We start from the raw sequence: 19,863 nt of genomic DNA, 5'->3' as shown, positions 1-19,863 counted from the left end.
AATATTTCTTTGACTAATAGTCAATTTCTCGCAAAGCCTACATAAGACTCAATTTAGAGGTGGAGCAGGTTATCACATTTTGATGGAAGAGTTGGGCACAAAGGAAAATGCATTAAGATTACCTTAAATGCAGCTGATTTAGATTCACAGTGACTTTAATAAGGCAGGTTAACCATGTTAGTTCTTCACAACAATGAGGATGCTGTTGTTGGAATTAATTTGATGCCACAGAGTGCAGGCAGAAGTCTAGATCGGTAACCAGCTGGTCAATATTCCCATCCCCTTCATGCCTCAATGTGTCTGTTACTGATGCTGCAGCAAAAAAAGGTGCCATGCTGTCGATCCATCTTCAAGTCGATTGTTAGATCTTGCTAACAAGCATGTCAATCACTCATTACAGCCGAGATTCCGAAGCCAGGTCTGGACATACCCAAGGAGCATGTAATGTCTTATATTGTTAAAGCCAGACATACATCTAACTCTCTAAGGCGCTTCAACTTCAATTCAAGTCTTTTCTAATGAAAGAGCCAAACACTGTGATACAGAGCAGAACCTTGGCATGGAGTCGGATGTTACTTCCCTGAATGCCCTCCAGGGCCATAAATACATCCGTGCTGGACCGATGACCTTCCTCTTACCGTGATAGAATTGATGTGCTCAGCCGTTGCAAACCAGAGCACTTCCAAGGACCCATCCTAGCGCCCTACAGTCGACCTTTACAAGCCAGACCGCCTTTCCGTCCCCCTCTCTGTCACTGAATACAGGGCAGTGATTTCTGGGTATTGATCCAGGTCACGTGATCCAAAGATCAATAGGCGGCATATATCACCCCACAGGGTGCTCTGAGATGCTAAAGGCAACCAAGGATGAGTTATTTGCCTAGTATGACTCTAAGGAAACAGACAAAGGCTAATTACTTAGATCTTTCAGTGCAACTCGACTTCAATTAAAGGAAATGTTTGCTTATTGACCTGAAAACAGGTGCACACTTGTGGGTTAGAATCACATTTACTTGGGTCAATGACAAATAAGAATGTCCATGGTAAAGATAAGGACACATTGATGAATGAATTTAAAACAAGACTCACTAGCAAGTGTTCTGTGTTCTTACACTGTAAAAATGTCAAAAAGGTTATTAATTTAACTCATCAAAATAGTTTAATCCATTTCAACTTCAGCTTCAAAATTTAAGCTACACAACATTTAATTCATCAAAATAATTTAGTAAATTTCAACTTGAATAATATGGACTTTACAGTATATAAATGTACTTATGTTGGTTTCAAGGTTTTTTTTTTTTTAATACCCTTTTAAGAAAAGCATAGATTTTCTAAAAATGTCATGTGGTGCAACTATCAAGTAAACTGTATTAACATTTTCCTAACATCTTGAATGCATGTAATTGTTTACAGCTTATTATTTTCGAAAATGTTTTTAAAATATATTTTGGTTTCCAGTGCAAGTGTCATGAATCATTAATTCATAAATATCTTTTTTATATTGTTTCTATAGAAACATGTTTTAATGACTTAGTAAAAATGTGTTAGTGTTAAGTAGAAAAACAAGCAAAAAAATAACAACATACATTAAAAAAAAAAGTTATGTGGTGCAACCATTAAGTAAAATAAATGTTTATATCTCATTTTCAAAGTTAATTTTAAAATATATTTTTTTTCAAAGGTAAATATAATGAATTATTTATTTTTAAATATAATTTTTTTTAGAGTCGCACCACATGACATTTTACAATCGGAACCAAAGTTGCCTGGTCACAAAAGGTCAAATGATCTGATGTTTTAAGAGACTTATTGAACTTAACACACATTCATGAGAATGTCCAAGTCTATGATATAAAATCCTGTTTAATTTTTCTGTATATTTCCACATACTAGTTGCACCATCTGACTTTGATTTTGAATAAACTTTTGTGGAAACAAAAGTTTTCATTAAAATAATAATGAAAAATCATGCCAAAATAATCAAAATAAAAAATGCAGAGATCATTTAAAACAAAACAGATTTTAAAATGGGCATCAATTCATTAACCCACTTGAACAAATTGCCTGCAGAAGAAGACACAAAAAACACAACAGTTGCAATCTTGCAACATGCAAGACAGACAACTTTATCCCATCGTGTCCTGTCCAGGAAGCACCTGTGTGGCGATAATGAGCCCTGCTCTGCATCTCTCAGCACGAGATGCTGCCTTTCATACACTCTGCCTAAAGATACGCCACACCAGCCATTTATTACCGTCAGCAAAAGAGAGGGAATCTGTCGGATAAGCTGCACATAATAAGACAGACAGCTATACTCTGTAATTCCTTCAGAGTAGCTGTGAGCCTGTCGTTATCAGGCGGCACATTCATTTTAATTGTGTCTGCTTTAAACACATTAGCCTGGCGCCCTAATGCGAACCCCGTCATGGCGTAACATTACAGTGAACCACACTGCTAGCAGCTAATTGATGTCACTCTAATTAAATTGCACTAAAGAAGACACTTTATTTCCACAATTCTCAACTTGCGGTGTGGTGTAAACAATCAGTATCTAACTCTGAATGATATCAGCCCAGAGGGGACAGAAAACACACTGCAATACTTCTGTCCTGGAGTGTGTTTGTCACTAAAGTGCTGTAGAGGTCAAAACGAGGTGAGTAACAAAAGATGAAATCCAAAAAACTGCTTCCCCTGCCCAGCAAAGTGCAGACGGTAGTGTTTACATGGACACACGTTTTCTCTCTGAAGGGTGGCATCTCTCTCAGTGCTATGAATAAGTCATGGAGGTAGCGCGAGGGAAGGTAAACACTCTCCTCGAGGAGCAGAGGGCTCAGTGACCACTTCCGAGACACTTTGGCTATGTTTGCCTGGGTCAAATGCTCCTAAATTGTCAAGTACACACAGACCCAAGGACAGAAATCTTGAGATGTTGTGCTAAACTGTCTGAGGCGGACAAACACAGACTGTGGTGCTCAGCACCTGGGAAATGTCATCCACTAACTACAGCAATTACTCTATACCCAAAAAAGCAGCACTTGCTGTGACAACTACAAGAAGCTGGATCAGGACCTGCTTATAACAAATAACATCAGTAAGAAAAGAAATATGTACCAGCACCACACTTGGCATCACATGTCTTTTGATTGTCTACTTTTTTGCTGTTAGACCCAAACTCTGCAGTACAATAGAAACCACATTAGCAATCAAGCAAGGTTGTCACCAGAAGTTACCCTGCTGAGAAGACATAGCTGATCACCATCTGTGTTTTGAATGCTACTGTCCCCACCACGTTCCTTACCTAGCTTACAGGATAAGTTTGGCGATTTTCAAACAGCATACAATTTGTAATGGTCAGCAGAACACATGAACAATGTGTACTCTTTCTTTATGTAACCTGGACCCAGATCAACCTTCTTTGTCAAAAAAAGTATGTCCGGAGCTGTCAATAGTCCTCCAGATGAGGCAAAGTTACATGTTTTTGCAGTGTAAATCTTTGGGGCTTTTGTTGAAACAACAAATTAAATTCATGCACAAGGACAGAGAGATGGCACTAAAATCTGCAGTGATAAAAATTATACTGTGTTGAAGAAAATACTATGGAAAAACAAATGTAATTCCTACATTACATATTTAGTTTATAAAATATATATTTTTAAATAAATTCTATATTCAAGCTTGTAGAAGTATATATTTTTGGGGGGAATTGTTTATGTTTACAAGGATTCTTTGAGTAAGTATCAGAGTTAAAAAAAATTAAGTAAAACCTACTCAACTTTCTGATACTGATGTACCTATCATGCAGTGGGGCATGACTAATAAGGCTGAATTTTCATCGTTTTCTAGCTGCATTTACACTGTTTTGTGGTTGCTTTTGTTGTTAGTTTTAATAACCTGCTGTTTTGTGTCATCTGGAGCTCATTTCTTCTCAAAATGACCCATTCATATTCAAAAACTCTCCACTGATTGTTACTGTCATTGTGTGTTCTGTACCAGGCATTGAGGTCTCTGTCTTTGGCTGAGTACCTCATGTCAGCAGTGAATTACACCTTAGCAAATGTTTAGTCAATCAGCGAAAATAAATACATACATACATAAATAAATAAATAAATAAATACATGCAAAGCAGCACTAACCACATTTAATAAACCTATAAATGCATGCACCACTGTAGTAAAAATGTTACACATTTAAAATATAAATGCAATATTCTAACTATAGTTAAAATCTAAAAACAAATTAAATAAAAATTAAAAGACATATAAGACTTACTGATATACAAATTATAATTGAACTTTATTACTACTAATACAAAAGCAATAGTAGTATCTGTAACTGTCATCTCTATCTAAATCCAAATCCATTTCTATGCTATTTACTATTTTTTTTAAAATTTTTTTAAATTTTTTTTGGAAGGTACAGTAAAAGTCAAAGCACCTGATATGGCTTGACTCTCTCTTTTTATGTTTTTTTTATCTACTGGCAGGTCTGAGGTTTGAAGTTGGTGAAGCTGCACAAATTTGTAACCTTACGTACAAGCGAGAGGATTCCAAACCTGCTCCTGGAGTGCCACTGTCATGCAGAGTTGAGCTTCAAACCTTTAACCAAGGTCTTCAAGATTACTAGGATCTTCTGGGCAGGTATGTTGGGACAAGGTGAAGCTAAACATCCAGAGCTCAGTGAAAAAAACCATAGAAATATCACAAGAAAAAGAAAGCACTAACCATTGGATGGACTGGAATATCTAGCAAGATTCAGCTGAAGTACTATGAAGACATGTGATGGAACTGTGTTGCACCAAGCGGAGCTCCGCTTCTGTATTCAGTTGGAATTTAGTAGGCGCTCTGGGCCGCTCTTTGCTGAGACAGCACACTCCCTTTCCTCTCTCTCTCCCAGCCCTCTGCACCACGACACCACGGATTTAATTGCCTCATTAGCACAGAGGCTGGTGAGGAGCTGAATCCACCGCATTGCTCAATGTCAAAAGAGCATCCAAGAGGAAAGGTTAACCAACTAAGAGATCACATGCCCTTTCACATCACACTGTGTTGGTTTTGCATAATCAAAGAAGAATCAAAGAGCAAACACAGACCAGAGCAACTATGAGTTAACAATTGTATGAACTCCCGAGTGGAGCTGAAAATAATAAAACTGGCACTGGTGCGCCATATGTTGCAATATATCAAAAGTAGAATCAATAAGACTGCTTATCTTTACCAAAAAGTAGTATACTTCAAGTTTATTTTATTAAGTATACTTGAGTAAACTTTATTTAGTAATAATACAAATATCAGTGTACTAGTAGTATACTTGTAAGTGTATTATTTTAATTCTCCTTGGGACTAAATTGGCCCACTTTCTAGTATATAAAAGTATAACAGTAGTAAACTTTGAGTAGACTACTAGTTTACATCTATGTTTTTAGTTTGTACTGCAGCTATACTAAAAGTGAACTTATAAGTATACTGATAGTTTACAAATTGAATACTTTTTTAGTACACTTTGAAGTATAGTCTCAGTAAACTGTAAACAGTAATACTAGAAGTACACATACAAAACATCAAAAGAACAGGGTATCTGCTTGTAAACAAAAACATTTTGTTCTAGTTTCATCCATTCTTTTTTTATAAACACTTGAATGTAGGTACGTTTTATAAATAAAATCATTTTTAACAAAAAGCTGAAAAAGACTATTAATCGGATTCAGAATGATAATCAAAAAGTAGATGAACATCTCAAAGATTGACAGTCATTATTACCTCTTCGTTGGTCGACATTTTATTCCATAAAGTTACACAGTTTTGATCATGTTGATGATGATCATGTTAGAATACATGTGGAGGCATCTGTTGTTTCGGTTTCTTCTTCACTTGTGTTTTTTTTTTTTTTTTTTCTTTTTTTTGGAAATTCTGTACAGAAGATGTGTAATAGTGCCCCCTACCATATAATAATGAAAACACAGATTCTCGGAGCACAAGTATAGCTCAAATATTTTAAGACTTTTTCTAAGTATAAGTCAAGTATACTTAAATGCCATTTTAAGGATATTTCTGAGAAGTACATAAAAAGTAGACTGAAAGTATACTTTCATATTTTTAGTTTAAAAGAAGTATACTGATAGCACACTTGATTAAACTTCTTCTTCGTAAGGGTACTGAAGCTGTAAAGCATTGTTTAAGGTCTGCTGCAATCCTCACTCAGATTTTAATTATTCTGAAAGCCTCGTTTTGCAAACGTAGCTATTTTCGCCCACCAAGTCTCTCTGGACCAAGGGCAACAAATCATGCCAATTTAAGTACTTCACATCCTTGGTCTGTATGAAAACACACAGGAAACCAAATTATAAGATTAAATGGGATTTAATTTTACTGTACCTGCAACTAGTTCTAAAATGTAATTTCAAGTCACAAAGAACAAAGTGCAGCTCAATAACAGTATTGAAAAGATAGATGTGCATGTCTAAAAACACAGCTGCTTGCTTGGCAGCAAAAGAACAGCCAAAATTTTAAGAGTTTAAAGCTTCTTTTGTAAATGAAATGTCACATCAGATCCGCTTTGCTGCTGTCGTGAAGACACATGAAAGCTTCTTGATTTCTGTCACTAGTATCAACTCAGTGGAACCCCATCTTTGCAATGTAAACACTGTTATACAATAAATAATGCAAATAAATGCTGGAATAAAGACCAATCCGCATTCATTGTGCAAATATTACAATAACATCACTACTACTGTGAAGCATACTATGTGGTCACAATTTCTTTAAAAAATATGTTTATAAAACCCTGGAAACTGTATATAAAGTGTCTCAGATGAAATTAACTGCAAACATTTTGGAAGTAAACTTACTGTATAAATAACATTTTTGAAAAATACAATATAAAGAAATATAACAAAACACTGCACAGTTAATGTATTTTGTATCTCACTCTCAAAAATTAATGCACAAAGTGAATTCACTCATTAAAACCTGTTAGGGAATGTTTTCAACCAGAATCCACAGTCATGAAAGAGTTGTTTTTTTTTTCTTCCTTGAATTTAAGACCAAATTTGGAACCAACTGTAATCAAACATGCAGCATTTCACAAATTGCTGGTGGTCATTAATGTGTGTGTGTGTGTGTGTGTGTGTGTGTGTGTGTGTGTGTGTGTGTGTGTGTGTGTGTGTGTGTGTGTGTGTGTGTGTGTGTGTGATATAAGTCCTGACAAGTCTTTTTTTCAAGAGTTCCTGATATGGGAAAAGTTTCAACAAAAATTATGTGTAGTCTCAGCGAGTACATCTTAAGACAGTGTAAGGAAATGTTTGCAGAGAGTGATGAATGGCTACACAGGAGCGGTTGTGTGGAAAGCCCTTCTATGGAGATGATCGCATGCGCCCTTATTTAGAATAATCCAGATTTATCAGCATTAAAGGAGGCTATAAAACAAATTCATGTGTATGTGCATGTGTTCCGAGAGAACATTTTCTGCTCAAATAAGAACTCTTGTGTGCAATTAATAGTGAATGAAGCACTGTGTGAAAATACATTCATGCATTTTTAGTATTTCCAACTTGCCAAACACCACCTTCCATCCATTTCAAGCGTGCCTCTCTTTGAAATATTACTGTTTTCTAGTTGGATGGTGCATGGAGACAGCTATCCTACACGAAAATCATAAATAATCAGCTGGAAAGAGACACAAGGGAAGCCAAAAATGACAAAACAATTAAGCATGCACAGAGTAATATGGCTGCAGGCTGGGACTCAGGAAGAGAACGGCTTTAATGTTTGCTCCCTGAGGTGCGGTAAGCTTGTTATGCCATACGCAGGCCTAGTCTCAAGGTCTCAATGTGGGAGTCTGCATGTTTCAACCAAACAAGAGTAGCAACCAAAGGCTTTGGCTGCATTTCTGAATAAATCTGCTGTGTTTTAGACGTTAACAGCGAAGGCTTCCTGATATCGCCTCTGTCAGATGCTGTGTAATGTACGGAGATGCCGCCGGCTATACAGCGCTTCCTGCAGCTGGTATGCAGCGACACGGAAGATATATTAAACCGTAAAGATACACATCTGCATGAGCAGGGTAGCGGAAGGTCTCCATTTCATCAACAAGTCAAGTCTAACGGCTCGTAAAAAAAATGAGGGTGGGTACGCCATCTGTTCGGAAACTGTTTCCGAAGAATAAAGAGGAAAGGTGGGTGCTTTTTACAGCAGGGTAGTGCACAATACCATTTTCTCAAGGTGAAAGCACCTGGACAAGAGGCTTAATCTTGAGTGCAAACATTGAGTGTGTGCAGCCGCTGGCCGTTTAAAAGGTTGAGTCACTTAGTTAAACGGGCACGCTGGAGTCAGTGTAATCAGGTGCATTAGGGAGTTAATTGCAGACAGCCTTGCGATTGATCAGCGATACTCCTTTATGCAATGTTTTGCTCTAGTATGAAGAACAAAATGTCTGACACTGAGGCCTGATAATTAAGCCATTCATCACCCAAGTCTATTACTTCCTTGTACAAGTACCAATGCTTATGCAGATTATAAAATCCAGAAATAAAATCCATTTAACTTGGTGACCATCCAAAACCATCCATTTCTTTCCTTTTCTTTTTTTTAAGGATATTGCCATCCACATTTTTATACTTTAGGCACTAAAATTTGGTTAATGGGGAGACATTTTATATTATAATTTACTTTTAAAGCACATATTAATGCCTTATTAAATAAAGTATGTAATATAATAATAATAATAATAATAAAACTAAACAAAACAAAACATCAAAACAGAACAAAACAAAACAAAATAATCTTTTTAAACAACATTATCTTGTGGTTTGCATCCGTTAAGTAAAGTTTCAAGGTAAAACAAAAATATATGACAGTTTTTTAATCCTGGAATTATCGTAACCTTTGTAAGGGAAGGTGACTGAGATCAACATGCAATCACAGTCTTATAGTGAAACTCGTTTATCATTAATAGATGAAGAACCACCATTTTTTTTATGACAAATTTACTGACATGAATGAAATGCAGTTATTTGTACCCTTTGCATGAATTTAATTATCATCTAAGCTCAAATATAAGTGAAACTCTGGCGATTTTATGATGTAACATTAATGTCTGTCTCACTTATTTATTTACTCCTTCATTTTAAATTCATAAAAGGTCCATTAAGGGAACAGCGAATATATAACAGTCATTAGGTGCACATCGTCTTGGAAGTACAAACATCAACTCAAACTCAATTTAGTACAGTCTCATAAAATCCTCAACGCTGGCCTGCATCTCATCAGTCAGTTCAATAACCGATCATTGCAGTCATATTCTGCTTGTGCAGATCTCTTCCCCTAATTAATGACCTTTCAGAGGTAAAACAATGCGTTCGCCAACAACAAATGTATCATTCTATGAAACGGATGCTTTTCCCATTCCGGAATGGTGATTTTTAAAGTACACATCTACAAAGAATGCTTATAAGTGCTAAAATATTTGCAAAAGATTTGAGCTTGGCCCTGTGACATCATTTGCACAGTCATTTTAAATGACAGATCAGTATTATTTTGCGGTACATAAATCGATTTATGCATATAGTCATACTGGCTATAAGGACATGTAAAACTACATAACTAAAAATGTATTACCAAATATATATATGTGATCAACAAAATAAAATTTAAATACACCCTCATCGCATGAGATAACAGAATACATTTTTCATTTTTTGGACATGGAGTGACTCCAATGCTCCAAAGCGGATAGAAACAAGCTGGTCTCGGACAAGTAAGAGTGAAGGGGGAAGATTTTGGCTTGGAAGATGGAAACGAAGTGAGACATTGGAGCAAGCCGGTTCAAAACAGCAAACAGAGTGGCCTGCTAGCAGAGCTAATAGACTGTTTCAAATTGAAAGGAACAGCGGGAGTCTAAATAGAGCGACGTGGAACATTTCCCCTCACATTCTGTCTCCAGCCCTTCCCAGAACAAAGGGGAAAAAATACGAGCAACAAAAAGAGTTTAAAGGCCACTCTCCACACAAAGAAACATACGTCTGCAGTGGAGAAGATATTTATCTATCTATAATCAATTCAATCCAATTACAGCTGCCTGTCAAACCGATGGAAACAAAGCTGGAGTCTCATGCTAATGAATTCCTGGTGGGAGACAGAAGATGCTTTCCTGCCTGAGGATGTAACATCCCTTCCTGCTGTAATAGAATATCTTGCTTTCAGGCATTCTGTGCATTGGCAATGAAAACATTAAACAATCAAAACATAAGCAGCCTCTTCAGAATGTCTTATTCTGATTTCCCCGTAAGCAGACAGTTCTCGGATAGCAATTATCAGTGGATTTGGAAGGATATAAAAAAACTTGTGGCAATGCTACAAAAAGAAGGAGAAATTCTCATTTGGAAGATGTTGCATCATTGCAACAGACACCACTGCAGGTGCATGCAATCAGAAAGTAAATACAAAAGCACAGCGAAAACAAAGAGAAATGCCAAACCAGGCAAGTAAATTAGTACAGAACATCAGCACAAAAACATATTTTGCCTGCGGTATGAATGCAAAACAACTGCTGTATGAAGAGTAAAAAAACAAAAAAAAACAAAAAACATTTTAGAACCTAACCACATACCTTAAATGCTACCATTCTAACGTTAATGGAAACATCATTCTGGAATCAAATTAGGTCAATTAGTCATGAAAAAAAAAAAAAAACCGAGTAAACTCGGTGCAATGCATTTCGACACGCCATCTAGAAAAGTTCAAAAGTGATTTGACAGGCACAGTGAAGAGAACGGTTTTTCTTTAAATACTGCTTTGCTCATCTGATTGAGATTAATTTATAAGATAATTATGTGGTATATGGAGCTTGACATTGACATTCATTTTCATTATAGCTTTATTTGATATTGCTGGTAGACAGATACATGAATGAGTGTGAGTAAAAGATGACATAAGGTTCATCTTTGTGTGAACTCTTCCTTAAAAAAAAAACATACAGTAAGTGATCAGGTGACAGCACTAAGCAACATTTGTTATTCACTTACAAGACAAACCGCTTTCTCTAGCTCCAACAAAACTGCCTTGGTGGATCATCAACTGAGCTGTATCTCTCAGAATAGAGCAGGCTATCTCCTGGGTATTCTTTCCTGAGCAAACACTTACTTTTATATCCATGATCCTCATGTACGCTCTTCAAAATTTGATAAGATAGGCTTTTTCTCTCCTAGAGCAGTTTGTTATCTTTTTGCCAATCGATTTATTTATTTATTTATTGTCTCTCTGAATAGACAGATCACTGCTCCTTGCTAAAAACAGAAATATATACCTGCTTCCCTCCCTAAAAAAAGCCAAGATCAAACACAGCTTGAGCTCAGAACAGACAGAATGCCAGCCTCAGCCAAGTCTGCATGATTTCATTGAGGTACTGCTTCCCTTCTTGAGAGGAAGTAAGCAAAGCCTCGGGCTCAGGCGGAGAGTTTTCAGTCAATATACATCCATGATGAAATCACTCCTAACAACATGATGCAAAAGTCAAGACACTGTTCTAATTTGGTCTTTCTGGATGTTAAATGTGTGCGATCTGGGTTGTACATCATGAAAAAGATTCATGTCTTAAACGCAAAAGGGGGAATTCACTAAAGAGTGAGCAAATCTGCTGATAGCACGATCGCATGTGTGCCATTGCTTTTATTCATGCGTTCAATAAACGTTCAGAAAGTTTAAAGTTAATAACTTTAGACACAAATTGTCAGCTACTTTGCCTGTTTTTGCTTCACTTAAGAGAATAATTCCAAATTAAGCCAAAGCTGAATTAGGGGTGTTTGCATGACACCATTTTCAAGTAAAATTTTATTTTATTTGTTTAGTGAAGTTCAAAACAATACTCATTTAAATAGACTGCATAATGAAATGTTAGCCTTGAATTAATTCATTCACTAAATGTTTGTCATGAAATCTTCCTACTTGTATGAAAAATTTATTTTTAGAAATTATTAATTTTATATTTTACAACACTGAATAGGGCAAATGGTCTAAATATTTTTCCATACTCTGTTCTCTTTTTTCCCCCATAGGTTTTCCAGACCTGCAAATTACTTAATACTTTTTAAAACTCCACAGGAACTGGTGAGCCAAAGGAATTTATGTTGTTTTAAATAATCCTCTAAAATTACAACGCAGTAACTAGTGTGTGAAGTAGCTAAATGAGTTTATGAATGAAATAAGAGCAAACAAAATAGCAGTGTTTAAGTTGCCTTTATCCATGCATTTCCTCGAAATGACTTAAATCAATTTCCATATTTCAGAATTGCATAGGAACCCTTACTGTTTTCATTTAGATATATAAATATCTATTTATTGGATCACGAAAGGTCCCCAAGCTGGGACTCGAACTCATGTTGCTCGAAGCACAACTGCACTACATCTCGAAGCACTGCCTATTCAAAGAAATCGGATCTGACTGTTAGAAGATGTTTAAATGGGCTAAATGTTCTAATCATATATATATATATATATTAGTTAAACACTACATATTTGTTCAGTGATAACTACGAAAAAATATAGGCTGTAAAACCATAAACATAACGGTCTTATCAAATACTGTACGAAGTTCTGGTTCAAGCTCCGCCTATGTAGCTCCTTCCAGTTTTATCCGAATACAGACACAGATACAAATAATTTTGTGAGTGATACAGATACAAATACTGACTTCGCTGCACACCCGTAATGTAAACTATAAAAAAAGCACATTTGTGAAAACAGTGACGTTATGCGCACACGTAATATGTGCTAAGTCTAAAAGGAATGCATGAGTTTTTTTAAGAAGTGATATTGCCAAGTGGCCTGGCATGCAATATACAGTGTCTGTATTACTTTGTGTGGATCACAATACTTCTCAAAAACCTAAAGGAAAAACTTTTCTATTTTGTAGTTCATCATTGTGTTAAAGGTGTCATAAGATGCAATTTCAAATTTTGCTTTCTCTTTGGAGTGTTACAAGCTCTTGGAGAATAAAGAAGATCTGTAAAGTTGCAAAGACTAAAGTCTCAAATCCAAAGAGATATTCTTTATAAAAGTTAACACTCGTCCACGCCCCTCTGAAACGGCTCGTTCTAACACCCCCCCACATCTCTACATCAGTATGTGGAAGGATTTGAATAACGCAGCTCAGATGTTCACGCAAAGAAAGAAGCCGTACCTTTTATTCTCGTTGTAGTATTGTTGTTGCCACCGCCACCATGTCGTATAGACACTATGTGTTTCACTATGAAAGCGATACTACTTTGTTTGGCCTTCCAAAAGAGGACCATATCCGCTTCGTCATGCCTGGGGCTGATCCGTGCTGGTCGCTTAGGAAATACATCAACTTTGCACTGTGGATCACAGAATGGGCTTTTACCGTGGACCGCACCGTTCTCAAGCCGCCTGCCTCTGCTCACTCAAGCCGGCCGCAGCTCACTCTAGGCTGCGGTGTGTGGTGCTGTTTCATTGAGAAAGCGAAACTACTTTGTTTTTGCCTTCCAAAAGAAAACACAACTAGAAATCATGTTTATATCACGTTTATAATGGGTTTTATGTTGTTGTCTCGTCGCTCCAGTCGGACAAGGCATCACAATATGTTAAGAGGCGTAACATTGTCGTCACACACTTGAGGCATTCGGCCAATCACAACGCACTGGATAGCTGGCCAATCACAGCACACCTCGCTTTTCAGAGCAATGAACTTTTTAAAAAACGATGCGTTTCAGAAGGCGGGGGATAGAGGAGAAACAATAATGTACAGTATGTGGAAAATAATGTTTTTTTAACCTTAAACCGCATAAATACATTTCATTACATCAAATACACAAAATAATGTTCTTTTTAGCAGCATCATATGACCCCTTTAACAAACCCTTAGTCTCTTAGCAAAACACACAGTACTAGTGTTCTTAGATGAATCAGTTGGTTGAGTGAACAAGTCAATGACTCATTAACAAAGACAGTATGACATAAGTTGAATGGAAGAAGAGGAGTGATACAGATTTGAGAACAATTAGAGGGTGAAATGATGACAGAATTTTCATTTCGGGTGAACTATCTTATTTAACAGGATAAAAGACACAGTTAATATAACAAAATTGCATTTATTTTCATGTTAGACATCGCCTATATTGAACACATTCTTTTTGTCTTTTATTTCCCAGAAACAGCACATAAAAAAGTGACTGTTTAGTGAATTCTCTTCTCGGTATTCATTGTTTGGTTCATTGGCAATTCTTCTGGCTATATTGTTTATCATTGTGCGAATCTCAGCTCCTCAATGAGGACCCTCATCAAACTGTTTACACTCACTAAAAAACAAATTACTTCCAGGAATCAGGAAAAAAGTAATTGCCCTTGCATCATTGACTTTCATAGTTATTTACTGCATCAAATAATGCACACAATCCTCTATTCTTTCATTTGCAAATAACCATAGAGGTGGCAATTAGCAAAATCCTGTTGGGTCATGCAATTCTGGAAGCCAAAACCTGCATATCAGGCCTGAGTGAGGGGCGGAGGGCCGCTCATGACCAATGACTTATGTACTGTAAGCAAGCCAGGCTTTGCTACACCAAGATGCAGCTGGATTGAATTATTGTCAAACCTGACCATTCATGAACATCTGTCAAAGGTTAGCCGTAAAGGAAAATAGGCAGTTCCTGTTAAACGGTTCCAAAGTAATCTGGGAGTAATTTAGCCAAGGGAGTCAAAAGAGTCTAAGATTTATAGGCTACAGAACGACTCAAACGTGGCCTGGTGTTTACCGTGGCTTTCTTTGATTCTTCTTTTTTTTTCACTCGGGGAGTGTGTTATAGTCTTTCACTTTTGCATACATTTCAGTTTTATTCATATTTAATGAATTTATTTTCATATTTAAGACAAATACAGCTAACATTTACTTTAAGTCTATAAATAAGAGTCAGCAGCTGAGGGAAGGGTGGTTTGAAATGTCAGGAATGATGAAACAAAAATGAATTTTTTTAAAGAAATACATTAAGTAAATTACTATAGCTAACCTTTCGCTATCTTTGTCATTTACAACAGCTTATTAATTGGATAAGATTTAAAGGTGAAGTTTTGAAACAATTTTCCCTTATTACTCTCCTGATCTGCTATTTGTCGGAGAAACAGATAGTCCCATCCCAAACTCGTGCCATTGGTTGAGCCAATATATATATATATATATATATACAAATATAACCTTTACTAAACTTCTATTACATACATAGTCGAAGCACCTCCCACAGACTGAGTCACTGCATATTTACAAAAAGAAATGGCACCACATGTTCCTGAAGGCCAAACGAGTAGAATAACACATCTGGAGAACTCTTCGAGCTGTTTATCTGCACTGTGAGGAGCAACGGCGTGACAGCACAGGGAGAATATTGAATTTCGGTACAGATTTGAGACAGTGTCACCTCAGATGTGGTGCAGCAGGAGAGAAGCACAATGTCTTTCAGGAGAAGCTTGTTATAACAGCTCTGCACCAGCTAACTAGAAGCTCGGAGTCTGTAATGTAGAGGACTGTCATATAATCCCATGAAAAAGAGCATACCCAAGGGAGGAAAAAAATGGTTAGACCTGGATCACTGTGTCCCTAAATGTAGATAGGTTTGAATTGGATAATATCCTGACGGAAAACCTCAGGAATGTTCATGTCACTACAGAGCCAGACGCCCAAACCACTGCTTGGAAAATTGCAATGCTATTTATGTTGCCTAACCAAACATCTGAGCTTCAGTAAACAAGGCGAACAAAAATCCAAATTTCCAGATGAAAATTTCAGCCACTTAAACCCACTCAACACATACTCGTTTGAAGCCTGCGAAAGTTTTCTCATAAATATTTATTGGAAAAAAACACAATTCTCTTAAAATGTAATATGCACCAATGTTTAGTTTCACCGTGTTTACAAGAAAAATGTATTAAAATGCCAAAGCATTCATCATTACACAGAGTTTTATCGTGTATGCAAGCCTGTGAGTAAAAGTTTGTAAGTGTTTGGCATGTTTATTCATTCTGCGCACATTTCCTGTGATTCAGGGACGTGCACATTGAGATGTCATTTCATAGCCTCTGGGTCTGCAGCGTCCTGTCATTTTCAGATACGAGAGATCTTCTTACTGCCTGTGGTTATCAGCCAAATATAGCACAGGACGAGAAAATGAGTGACTTTTACCAACGCTTTGCCATGTAAGCGTAACTACTGGCAACCTGCAACGGATATTCAAAACAGTAGGGTGATGAATGCATTCAGTCACTGCATGATGGAAATCCACATATCTGGTGGTCAGTGTGACTTTGTGGAGACTCGGCTGTGTTGGATGAGCACTAGGTAGTCACGTGACATTGGGAAAATATGGTAAAAGTGAATTACAATCTGTTATTACTGCCCAGACTACATTTTCCATTCAAGTCAGTCTGCATTAGAGGGGTTAGACTAGTGATTCATCATCCATGTGGTTTCTGTACAGTTTGGTTGGTTCATCCTTTTTAGCTCATTTCCTGATAGCAGCAGTTGGCGCTGGCTCATTTTTGCTAAAAGACTTTTAAATAAATATTACTTTCCTCGAGGGTGCTAAACTTAAGTAATGTAAGATCTTTGAAAGCATCAAATCAAATGAAATGGAAATTACCCTATTAACCCAGTCTATTACATGCCAAACATACCAGTTTAAAAGCTTTTTTTTTTTTTTTTTTTTTCGTAATGGAGTTATACATTCTTGAAGGAATTTACTTTTAATGATGCTACAAGGCTGTTTAATTTAACTAATTTAATGCATAAACCAATGGGACCTACTACAAGTACACCATCAGTTCTCAATCCATTTCTCTCGCGCGAACACAGACCGAGATAATCATTAACCAAACAACACATTAAAATTACCTAATATTCTGTCTGAAAATAAAACAGGTTCAGTCGATGCCTAAAGTAAAAAAAAAAAAAAAAAAAAAAAAAAAACTGGAAAACAATAGCAAATAAGCATGACTTTTAAAATGCAGTAATCTGAATGATAAATCAATATCAGAATAGTTCTCAAAATGAGATTTAGATTAAATTTAAATAATTATTACTAATATCTTGACGCAAAAGCACCTTTGCAAACATAAGGGTGTTTATTCTTTGCATTGCAAAATATGCACGTGTCAGGGTGCGTGTAAGACACTCGCTGTCGTTCTAATGAAATCATGCCAACTAGCAACATCCCATAGGTGTGTGGGTTACAGTTTTAGCAGTATAAATAAAGCAGTGGTAACACTTTTCATGCAGTAAACATATCATATGTAAATAAAGGCTTATCAATTATTATAGCAATAATTTCACATTAAGCATGCAATTGATTGCAAATTAAATCATGGACACTAATGTAAAGTGTGACCAGGCATTTTATATTCCCATTAGAAAGACACAAGCTAGTTTTCACATCTAATTACAAAGATTTTAAATAACAGTAACACTTAATTTTGCTGTAGAGTATATGCAGCATGGGTTACCTTTAGACAAGGTTCAAAATAAAATAGATTTCAACCCAAAAGTTGAAGTATTTGATTGGTTTTGATGCATGGGAGAATTGTATGTAATTGTATTACATTTGTGTCATCAAAATGTCAAATTTTTAAAGTGAAGGCTGCCACATGGTTTTATATTTTGTAATTCCCTTTATTAATTAAAATTATTGTTTGTTATGGTTTGTTTTGTTATATGCTAGTGCATTTTTTTCATGTATCATTTTATGTTTTATAATTAATCCACTGTACTAAATTTAGCTGAAAACTCTCAAAATAGCTTTCAGTAAGGTTTCAAGTGTGACAACTTACCTTCAGAGAGTGTGACAACAAGTCCTGCTACTGGGGAGTGTTTAAAATCAACTGCATTCTCTCTCTCTCCCTCTCTCTTTTTTAAGCTAATAGCCTGTATGTTCTACAGCTTTTCGTGACCATGACTTTAAAATGTGTGACACAGAAACTGACTTTCAAAACCAAACCAATCTCAATATTCGCAGGAGTGATAAGACACTTTGATGAAAGCCTTAATGCAGGAATTGTAATTGGAGTGTTTGGAAATGTTGTAGGCAAGCGTTCTAACAGCAGCGCTGACCTTCTCAATACGCCACGGAGAATGCGCGAGGAATTTTAAAACACAGTATCATGCATTTAGGAAGCACAATATGCAGGTACTGGACTCAACACACACCGCTTTCATCCTGCATGCATACGCGCAGAGGACACGAAAGATGGGACAAAGTTTGGTGCAGTGATTATAATAAACGACGGGTCACGCGCATCAAACTCCCGTTACAAACGCGCATGCAGACCGACAATCGGACAATGAACCGCGAGCGAGCCGGTCGAGGACTATGTGACCCATGGTCTCATGCGTGCTCTGCTCTCACACATCCTTCCCGGGTCTGACCCCGGCACACGCACACACGCGAGACCCCCGTGCCCACCGGACACCATCGGCTCACGCCACCGGCTCATCTCTAGACGTTTAACAGGAGGATCTATTTTTGCCATCCGATGTCACAACAAATTAAGAGATCTGGATTGGGCGACGTGCCCTGTCTTTGTTCCGTTCTGCACTGAACGTTCGATTTTCTTCCATTGCACGAATGAAATCGGCAAATGACACCTTTTGTTACCCCAATAGCATTTGAATGATGCATATACGCTTTAATATACGCATAAATGTAGCTATCTCTCCCAGTGTCCAGGGGTCTCAGACGCAAACACAGTGATGGAGCATTGTTTTCTGGGTTTATTAAAGCACCATAACATGATGGTTTTCAAAAGAACTAAGAACTAGTGAAAAAAAGTTCTCCATTGAACTTAAAAAAGGGGACATTAGACTATAAAACCCTTTTTATTCTTACTGGAACCTTTATTTTCAAGAGTTGTCTGTCTGAAGGGTGTAACTCCTCAAAGCCCCAAAACCAAAACCATCTGGGTTTGATTTACTCAGCTGGGTGGGGGTCTTGTTATAAACTGTACTTCTTACCAAGCTTGGTTTAAATTTGTTAAATTCATGCCTTCGTATTGAAGACTTTATCCACTGCTCATGCTAAAACTTATTTGACATGGATAAAGGTGAACAATATGCTACTAATACTGTAATACGGACGAGCAACTTAGACGTCCAAAATCATGCCACACTGTAAAGGAATAAATACTCGGTTTACTTACGAAGGAATAAGGAGCGGTATGTTGCAGACATCACGAATCCTGGAAGTCCTTTATAATAATGAAAATTGAAACAATGCGCCCTGTTCCCTTCACTGTTCTTCACGCGGAATCACAAAAGCTGTTGTATATAGCAGAAGTATTTGAGAAGAAAAATGGATCGGCAGTCTATTAGGAGACGAGCACAAGGACAGCATAGCTCGACATGCTGAAAGACGAATCCATCATCAAGGACTGGAACATCATCTCTACGTTTCCATCAGTTTCACCGTCAAATCATCAAAGTTCTCGTTCTCTCTGACGGAGGACGCGCGTCTCAGGTTGCCGTTGCGCGGTGTCCTCTGTCTCTCTCTCTCTCTCTCTCTCTCTCTCTCTCTCTCTCTCTCAGAGTCTGTGGCCGATGCAGAAGAATGCACAGCGCGTGTGTGGATGCTGAAGGATGGAGACCTCTAGAGTCTGAAGCACACTTGCACTGTCTGGATGGAGAGGAGCACAGCACATGTGCTCCGATGGAAGCGGATGCAAAAAGCCTCGGTGTAAGAACAGTATGTTAACAAGAGTGTTACTGCAAGCACGACACGCCACATCTTATATTTTACAATATGTCACGTGTGAGTATTTTTGCCGTTTTATGCCATTTCGTACACTTATGTAGGCAAGGACTTTAAGAGGTGTTTTATTTA

The 19,863-nt window shown here is 37.1% G+C and overlaps 1 protein-coding gene across 1 annotated transcript in view; it reads right to left on the bottom strand.

Annotated features, from left to right (window-relative positions):
* Positions 1–19,558, bottom strand: part of LOC109068457 (CXADR-like membrane protein) — an 86,678-nt gene extending 67,120 nt beyond the window's left edge. Inside the window, exon 1 of the mRNA XM_042743459.1 lies at positions 19,184–19,558. Within this exon, the coding sequence (XP_042599393.1) occupies positions 19,184–19,214 (31 nt within the window). The 5' untranslated portion in view covers positions 19,215–19,558. The remainder of the gene's footprint in view (positions 1–19,183) is intronic.
* Positions 19,559–19,863: the final 305 nt, after the last annotated feature.

This window comes from Cyprinus carpio, chromosome B18 (genome assembly GCF_018340385.1).
Source record: "Cyprinus carpio isolate SPL01 chromosome B18, ASM1834038v1, whole genome shotgun sequence".
In the NCBI taxonomy this organism is placed as follows: domain Eukaryota; kingdom Metazoa; phylum Chordata; class Actinopteri; order Cypriniformes; family Cyprinidae; genus Cyprinus; species Cyprinus carpio.
The sequence above is the reverse complement of the archived record's forward strand: the minus strand, read 5'-3'. Positions and strand labels throughout refer to the sequence as shown.